General features: G+C 38.9%; 2 protein-coding genes across 3 annotated transcripts in view; one reads left to right on the forward strand and one right to left on the reverse strand.

The window, feature by feature from the left end:
- CNTRL (centriolin) overlaps positions 1–3807 on the forward strand; it is a 106022-nt gene extending 102215 nt beyond the window's left edge. For both annotated transcript variants that reach the window (XM_012802438.2, XM_023510577.1), the window contains 3 exons: positions 675–881; positions 3102–3189; positions 3432–3807. In XM_012802438.2, the coding sequence (XP_012657892.1) occupies positions 675–881; positions 3102–3155 (261 nt within the window). In that variant the 3' untranslated portion in view covers positions 3156–3189; positions 3432–3807. The remainder of the gene's footprint in view (positions 1–674; positions 882–3101; positions 3190–3431) is intronic.
- Positions 3808–6366: 2559 nt separating this feature from the next.
- RAB14 (RAB14, member RAS oncogene family) overlaps positions 6367–9620 on the reverse strand; it is a 30055-nt gene continuing 26801 nt past the window's right edge. Inside the window, exon 7 of the mRNA XM_023510569.1 lies at positions 6367–8670. Coding sequence (XP_023366337.1) covers positions 8485–8670 — 186 coding nt within the window. The 3' untranslated portion in view covers positions 6367–8484. The remainder of the gene's footprint in view (positions 8671–9620) is intronic.

Raw genomic sequence — 9620 nt, forward strand, 5'->3', positions numbered from 1 at the left:
CACAGCTCACAGCAAACTCACTCTTGGGCTTAAGTGATTCTCTTGCCTCAGCCTCCCAAGTACCTGGGACTACAGGCACCCGCCACAGTGCCCAGCTATTTTTTTGTCATTGTTGTTTAGCTAGCTGGCCCCGGACCAGGTTCAAACTCATCAGCCTTGGTGTATGTGGCTGGCACCTACCCACTGAGCAGGGGTTCTATAATTGCAGGAAGTTCTGTCGGACAGCGCTGCTATAAACTTTAAGAGAATCATTTCAAGATTACTGCAGAGGGAAAAGCCAAATCGTGTAGGGTGAGGATCAAACCATAGTAAAAAGACACTTAAGATTATCAATATACATTAACCTTCTAAGTCCTGGCAGACAAGGAAGAAAGAGATGAGGCGGTAATTGAATGGGGATGCAGGGGATGCAAAAGCCCTGAGCACCAGTTAACAGTAGAAAGAACAGGCTGAATAAAAGTCCCAGTTAATGATAGCACAGAATGGTAAAAGTTCAGGTGCTTTAAAGGCCAGAGTATCCACCTGGCACCTCATATAATCAGCATTTTCAGCAGCCTTTCTTAATTTATGGTAGATTTGCCTATGAGATGTCAAATGGGAGGAAGCTGAGTGATACACAGTTCTGATATGTTTTTCCTGTGTAAAATCCTAAATTTTTTCATAACGCTTTTCAGGCCCAACTTCGACACTGTATGTCCAAGCAAGCAGAAGTATTAAGTAAAGGAAAGCGGCAGACAGAGGGCACATTACACAGTTTGAGGAGACAAGTTGATGCTTTAGGGGAATTGGTCACCAGCACCTCTACAGATTCAACATTGTCACCCAGTCTGTCCCAAATGGAGTCTACCCTTGCAGAGGATTCTCAACTTGGACAAAATCAGGTAAGAGGAATCTCTTAACAGAGATTTTACTATATTACATGAAAAGTACTTGAAAGGATTAGGGTGCATCATCTGGGCAGGGGTGTCTAATCACTTTTTCATTGGAAAAATAAGAGATGTCTTGGGCCACACAAATATACAAACACTAACAAAAGCTGATGTGCAAAAAAAAAAAAGGTCTGTGCATACTTTTTACAATATCCAACACCACAGATAAGCAAAAGAGACCTCAAATAATCTGCATGCAGCTGCCTGCCGCAGGTGGGACACCCTGGGTACGATATTCAAGATATAGATATGCCACCTTAAACTCTAGAGAACTTGTCTCAGCAAACACTCTTTTTGGGTCCCTGGGAAAACTAGAATAAACTAGTTGGTAGATGTAGAAAGAGGATAAACTGATGGCTTAGGAAACAGACTAGAACTGGAGATCAAAGACCTGGCAGAGATGTAGTTAATTGGACTATTAATGTTCTCCACTTCTGGGTTTCCTTATTTTCTACTCCATCAAGAGCTTAGACCTGTGGATTCAATTTGAGTCCTAGTTTAGTTGGTATCTTTTGAATGCGGACCTATCTTAGGGCCTATAAAAACCTTGAGTTTCACAAGAGTTTTCTGTGTGAGAGTTAAATAAGGTTAATAACGATCATTTAGGAGGAACATAAAATACTCACAGAACTGGTAAATGCTAACAGTGTAACTGTCAATATAATAGCTTCCGTTTTTGAGTGCCAACTATGTGCACATACATTTTACATATATCATCTCATTTAATCTTTAATCTTTACATTCTGGGAAGTAGGCATTATCCCTTAATAAAAGGAAATTGTAAAATGATAAATGCCTTGGTCGAGGACATATCAAAGACAAAAGCAGAACTTAAGGACTAATCTGTCTTACCACAGAACAGTATAATGGTATAATGGTTGAATTACAACCAGTATTCAAGGACCATTGCTTCTTCAGTATGCCCAAGGTGAGCAGTTACTTACCAAGGTCACATAGCTACTTATAATAACAGCAGAGCCAAGATTTGAATATGATTACCATAACACCCAAGCCACTTAAAGATCAAAATCATCATGGCCTCAAGACAGGGTTTAAGAGAGGCACTTTGGAAGTAAGATAGCCCAGAGTAGTAAGAAAAAAGTGTGCAAGAGTTTAGGGGTCAATTATCAGTTCAAGGTGACAGCAAGAAGTGCCCCATAGCTAAGTGGTTAGGGCGCTGGCCACATGCACCAGAGCTGGTGGGTTTGAACCCAGCCCAGGCCTACTAAACAACAACAGCAACAAAAGAATAGCTGGGCGTGGTGGAGGGCGCCTGTAGTCCCTGCTACCTGGGAGACTGAGGCAAGAGAATCACTTAAGCCTAAGAGTTTGAGGTTGCTGTGAGCTGTGTTGCCATAGCACTTTACTAAGGGCCACCTAGTGAGACTCCTGTCTCAAAAAAAAAAAAGTGCTTTACAATTTATAAATTTCCTAGAACCTATTAAATGCTCAATAAATGAATATTATAAAATTCTTTCTTGCTGGATATGGTGGCTCACGCCTGTAATCCCAGCACTCTTGGAGGCTGAGGCTGGTGGATTGCCTGAGCTCACAGGTTAGAGACCAGCCTTGAGCCAAAGCGAGACCCTAGTCTCTTAAAATTAGCTGGGTGTAGTGGGGTACACCTGCAGTCCAGCTACTTGGGAGGCTGAAGCAAGAGAATTGCTTAAGCCTAAGAGTTTGAGGTTGCTCTGAGATGTGTTGCCATGGCACTCTACCAAAGGCAACATAGTGAGACTCTTTAAAAAAAAAAAAAAAGGGCAGCACCTGTGGCTCAGTGAGTAGGGCGCTGGCCCCATATACCGAGGGTTGGTGGGTTCAAACCCGGCCCTGGCCAAACTGCAACAAAAAAATGGTCAGGCATTGTGGCAGGGGCCTGTAGTCCCAGCTACTCTGGAGGCTGAGGCAAGAGAGTCACCTAAGCCTAGGAGTTGGAGGTTGCTGTGAGCTGTGATGCCACAGCACTCTACCGAGGGCAATGAAGTGAGACACTGTCTCTAAAACAAATAATAAATAAATAAATAAAATAAAGGCAAGGCACAATGGGGTAGGGGTGAGGTTGTTAGAAATGTTTATAAGTCCAGGGTTGTAATCCAGACCCACACAGGATAAAAACCTGAACTAAATTGGAATTAGGGAGCTGGATTCTAACATTTTATCTCCCCTTTTCAGAGCTTCTTACTACAGGTTCTACAAAGTCCATCAAAACCACCAGATGGTTACTGACACTGATGGCAATTCCCAGCTTCCTGCTCACAGGGTATGTGTTGCAAAGATCTTTTAACTTGCATTTTCAATCAGAAGATCTTGAATTCTAGCAGTCTTAATAAAAACTTCTTCCGTCATAATTTTGTATAGTGATTCACCATAAATTATTTTTCAAAAGTATTTAAATATATACTTTACCTATCAGTCTCATGCTATCTCTTAATTATTAATTTATCTAAGACTGTTTCTACGTTATAAGAATTTAACTCATCCTTTCTACTTGTCTTACTGTAGGAATACGGCACAGCCAGATGAGGAATACTGTATTACGTAAATGTATTTGAGGAAATACCTTCTCCACTACCTCACCAACTTGATAATTGGCATGCCACTTGGTTTTTTGCCAAAGCTCCTCTGTAGTTTATTTTGCTGATAATGTTAACACCAGGGGATTTTGTAAATCACTTTTACATGTGGGAATAGTTGTATACAATTTAAACCACGGTTCTAGGTGGCTGAGGATTGTTTTTTTTAAATCTTTGGACTGTATTTTTATAAAACCAATGTTGATTTTAACTGCATATTTTTATCTATAAACTGGTAAACCTCATGACAAAGAAAAAGAATGTACCTAAGCTTCTTTTCATTTACAGAGTGTCAAGTTATTTAATTCTTCTACAAATCTATTTTTCATAAGAAAATAAAAGATACAATCAACTTGGTTTGTCATCTAACTTTATAAGTCAGTCATCAAATTTTTACCTGATTCCAAAAAAAAATACTTCAAGTAGTTTTTCCATCTCTTACTTGGAGGTTGAAGTATATTATCAATGAATATATGCATATTCATGAATAAAACTATTACATTTCAGATGCTTGTCCTCAACCAAAAATATTCTTTGGTGGAAAATTAGGAAAACTTCATTTTTTTTTTTTTTTTTTTTAGACAGAGCCTCAAGCTGTCCCCCTGGGCAGAGTGCCGTGGCATTACAGCTCATGGCAACCTCCAACTCCTGGGCTCAAGCGAGTCTCCTGCCTCCGCCTCCCAAGTAGCTGGGACCACAGGCGCCCGCCACAACGCCCGGCTATTTTTTTTGGTTGCAGCCGTCATTGTTGTTTGGCGGGTCCGGGCTGGGGATTCGAACCCGCCACCTTAGGTGTACGTGGCTGGCGCCTTAGCCGGTTGAGCTATAGGCGCCGAGCCGAAAACTTCATATTTTAAAGAATGTGACCCACTGATAAATTCAAATTGTGTTCAGACATTTAAAAGTTTTTGAATTATTATAATTAACAGTTCAACTCTGATGTGTACATTTTTTAAAAAAACAATAGCAGCCAGGGCTCGGCGCCTGTGGCTCAAGTGGCTAAGGGGCCAGCTACATACACCTGAGATGGTGGGTTCAATCCAGCCCGGGCCTGCTGAACAATGATGGCTGCAACCAAAAAATAGCCAGGTGTTGTGGCGGATGCCTGTAGCCCCAGCTACTTGGGAGGCGGAGGCAGGAGACTCACTTGAGCCCAGGAGTTGGACAGGTTGCTGTGAGCTATGATGCCATGGTACTCTACCCAGGGGAACAGCTTGAGGCTCTGTCTCAAAAAAAAAAAAAAAAAAAGAATAGCAGCCAGGTGCAGTGGTTCACACCTGTAATCCTAACACTCTGGGAGGTCATGGTGGGTGAGTTTCCTGAGCTCAGGAGTTCAAGACCAGCCTAAGCAAGAGTGAGATCCTGTCTCTACTAAAAAAATAAAATAAAATAAAATAAAAAATAGAAAAACGAAAATAGCCAGGTGTTGTGCACCTGTAGTCCCAGCTACTCGGGAATCCGAGGCAAGACAATCGCTTGAGGCTAAGAGTTTGAGGTTGCTGTGAGTTAGGACGCCACAGCACTCTACCGAGTGAGACTGTCTCAAAAAAAAAAAAAAAAGCAACTGCTGTTATAGTTCGTGGCAACAGAATTACTCCCAGGGAAAGGGGTAAATATGATAGATTTTTAAATAGTTCCGAGAACTCTTTTCTAGGCCACTAGACAGCTTTTCAGCCGTAACAGGCATTATACCATGTTTCTACAGTACAGAATAGCACAGTGAATGCAGTAATCCCTCATCACTGAGGTTTATAGTACTAAAAAGTTAACGGTCCTACAACTGGACCATTAAGATATGGGATAAATATAATTACAATAAAGACAATGAAAATGACATAATTTATTAACATAGTAAAACAAAACTTATCTATAAATTTACATTCTCTTGTTTTACTTAAGTCTTAGCGAAATGCTTACAGGTCTGACCTATTTACAATTACTGACATCCTTCAGGGACACAATTTTATAAGGCCTTTGTTGAAAGAGGTTAGAGCATCTCCTCTCCAAACTGCCTGTGAACCCCCTCTGTACTCCCTCACAAGCAGGAATGGAAAGTAGTTTTTGGTCTTTTCTTCTATTGAAAGGATGAATTGAACCATTCATCTATAGAAAAAAAAGATCACACTTAACAACAGTGGACATATGGGCAAAAAAGTACTCAAAAACTATGTTCTCACAGAATTAGAGAAGGGAGATGACATAAAAAGCCAAATACCTGGTTTCAAAAGATATCCAAGGAAATTTTACTACCTGTAACTAGTATTCTGTATATAATACCAACCAAAAAAAAAAAAAAAAAAATCAAGTTTACTGCATCAAACACTTTATTATCCAGGAAAAATACTTGAACATTGTACTGGAATGTCTAATGCATAAATAGTACCAAGCACCAATTACTAATCAGAGGGCCTCCTCATATATCTGAGGGCAACAAGTAACCCAGAAAAGCAGGTGACCCACACAAGCAGTAAGCTCTTATGGATTAAAAATTAAGAATTTCACATTGTCTCCAAAACGTACTGCCCAGTGTCTGGCACACAGATGTTACAATATGACAATTTGCTCCTCTATCTTTGAGCACCCAAGTTTATTATAAGGGATTACACATGCAAATAGTTTGGCCCCATGTACAAAGGAGAACACTATCAGCCATCAAATGAAAAAGGCTGATTAAAACATTGCAAGGGGGATGCAAACACAAGGATAAAACTGTAGCTCAATTACTTAGTGATACGGTTCTATATACGAGATATATAGACCTCTCTATACAGTAAGGACAGTTCTGCAATAAAAACTGACATGCCTAACAACTGCTCACCTGAAGAAAATAAACCCTATTATAGTTCAGAAAATAATGCAACCAATTTTAATTTAATCTAGATACAGGTACTTTATTTACAAATATTTAGATTAATAGCATTTTGTTACATCAAATGAGTACAGCAGTCTGAATAAATCCTTCTGTCACAAAAACAGTAAGACCCACTGTAGCTAACTTTGGGAATCAGGGTATTGCACCTAAACAAGCCGCAGTCTTTAGTTTGTGATTGCTACCTTATATTCCAACGGGTAGTTTGTGTGTGTTGTTTTTGTAAATACACACCAGCAGGTCATGGTCCCTGGGCAAATCCCTTGTGATGCAACAGTGTAAGCAAAATGGACTCTTTAACAGAATATACCAATCTACTCCAGGAATCTTATTTCTTAAAAAGTTAAACAAAGACAAAAATAAAAATAAGTCCACAAATTAACCAAATCCTATTTTCTGCACATTCCAGTTTTGGCTTTTATTTAACATTGACTATACAATTCTCTGGTACTACCACATGTTTACAACCCAGAAAGATGTACTTTTGCGTTAGTGTCTGTAAAGAGGGATTTCAAATGTGTATTTTAAACACACCAGTTGAGCTGAATGCATTTCATATAATATGCCAAGGTTTACTTATCCTACTTCAAATAACTTCTCAATTCTCAGCCACGAAGCCATAAACTCAATTAGGAATCAATCAACAGAAATGAAGGACTTAGTAAAACTTAAGTTTGTTGTCTAAACAAATAAGATTGTTTCTTTTACAATACAGTATTCTTTCAGTGGCCAAACCACCTAGTGCAAAGTAATAATTTACTTTGTATCAGCACAAACACTGAAACATTAATAGAAACATGTTCCCTTTTACAAAATAATTTATGCCAACATGACATAAAATAGCCCCTCATACTATGAACACAAGGGATATCTTAAATTATTTCACTGTAGTGTTAAAAATGCACAATTTAAAATCCCTTAACAGCAGACCTGTGGTTCTGGCTGTCTGGTTCAGAATCTGACCATTCCAAGAAGATAAAGGTATAAAAGCTTAAAATGTGCAATAATAAACCCAGCCTTTTTTCTTTTTCTATACAGTAAGGCAAGAATGCAGCCTGTAATGCAAACGTTTACAAAAAGAAAAGCAGGTTAGCACATTGTCGATTGCACAAGAACAGTTAAGAAAATCAGCAGGTAAGCAACAGTGCAAAGATGGAACAGAATCTGCTAGTGTTAATCCTCTGATGCTAGGAGCTCTTTCCAGCATAATGTCCCCAAACACTGCCAGCACCAAGGGGTGGAGCCAGTACCACTTGTGAACTGCAGTTGTGTCTATTTCCTTGTGTGAAATGGAAGGGAATAACATGGTCACATATAGGTCATACTGTACAAACTGGTATTTTATACTGTTCCAATGCCAGTAATCAATTTATTTTCTTCATTAAAATAATATACAGAATGTACTGTTAGTTCGGTTCCTTCAAATTTTATACATATTTACTTTCTGTTAAAGAAAAAAGGATAAAATGATAAAAAAAAAAAAAAAGATAAAGCTATTAATTAAGCATGAGAGAGAAGAATAAATGGATATTTTCCCTGTGCAAGGCTATGACAGAACCAAACTTCATCAAGAAAAACGCCACCCACACAACAGGGAATTTACCCAACATAAAACAAATCAAAAGCAGTTACAGAACCCCTTCTCTACCATCAGAAGTCATTTCACAGCAATGAACTTATTGGTTACAACAGACATACTTCAACAGTTAAAGGTCAGGAGAAAAGCTTAAGATTATCATCAAATTAAACCATACAATGAGACAAAGCCTTGCCAAAGAGGGAGGGTAAAAAATCATGAAGTCCAGCATCAGTGCTCAGTTTAAATCATATATTGGTGACATACCTATCACGAGGACAAGGGGGGGAAAAAAAACTCTAGATTTACCATGCAGGAGAGATTACTCTACTTGCCTTTGATAACCTGATTACATCTAGTTGTTTAGCAGTTTAGTATTGTGTTAAACTGTTTTTACAACAGAGTTTTTTCTTTTTTTTTCTTTTTTTTTTTTAATTAAACCCAGTAAGATGTACAGAAGACAATGAGGCAGTAAAAAGTACTGCTTCCGACAGACAGAGGTGAAAGGTCAAATGAGGGGCCTCAGCAAACAGGTCACTAGCAGCCACAGCCTTCTCTCTGGGGCTGGGGTTCACTGGTTAGCCGGCCTCCCTGCGGGGCTGAGGGTTTGTGTTGTACACCAGACTCAGCAGCATTCAGATCCAGGCTTCCATCCTGAATGTTCTGATAGATTTTCTTGGCAGCCTCAAGGAAGGCATCTTCTACATTCTCTCCCCTAAGGGGCAATTGACAATGTTATTCAAGAACCACAGCTTTCTACAAAAGATAAGGCATTATACACTGATATTTTGCCAACATTTAGTCAACTGTCATGATGTCTTCAACTTAGCCACTATCACCTAATAAGAGATTATCAGAAGACTGAGCTAAGTGAACATGGGAAAATACTTTCAATGGAAAGCATATAAATATGCTAAGAGCCCTTTCTACAAACCCTATATGGATAATTATGTGTTCTATCAAATAATCATTAAAATGCTGTTAAATGTTAATATATAACATGTTAATATATGACATGACAGTTGAGACAGGTCTTTTCTGTGATAACAGAGAGGGTATTCCCAACAGAAATACAATCTCTCCAAAAATGCTGAACAGGATTATAGGATTTGTATGGTCTGATAAGCCAAGTATAACCAAGGTTGTGTTTATCATAGGACAGCAATATATTCCTGCTTAGTCATGTTCACACTTCCATTCTCTTGGAACTAACAGCATAGGCAAGGCTAAACAAATACTAGTTAGGCTCTCCTTACCACTGCAAGGAATTTTTTTGCCTAATAAATGAAGAACTTTGATGAGAGTACAAGGTTCAAGAATGGATATGGAAGAACAAACAGGAAATGTTCATTGTTCGAGTAGACACTTCAGTATTTCCTTAAGCCATGCTTGTAAAAAGATCAGAAGTATTATATAAAGAAAGGATTGACCAAGCTTGGGTCTGGGATGCCAAACTCAACCTCAGTTGTGAAAGTCAAAAACACTTTTGAAATGTAAACACAGTTTCATTTATTAACTTGTGTTACTAATGGGCACAATTAAGCTACAAATCTTTTTTTTTTTTGAGACAGAGCCTCAAGCTGTCACCCTGGGTAGAGTGCTGTGACATCACAGCTCACAGCAACCTCCAACTCCTGGGATATTTTCCCTGTGCAAGGCTATGACAGAACCAA

The sequence above is a fragment of the Otolemur garnettii genome, unplaced genomic scaffold (genome assembly GCF_000181295.1).
Source record: "Otolemur garnettii isolate 467f Iridium unplaced genomic scaffold, OtoGar3 scaffold00014, whole genome shotgun sequence".
Taxonomy (NCBI): domain Eukaryota; kingdom Metazoa; phylum Chordata; class Mammalia; order Primates; family Galagidae; genus Otolemur; species Otolemur garnettii.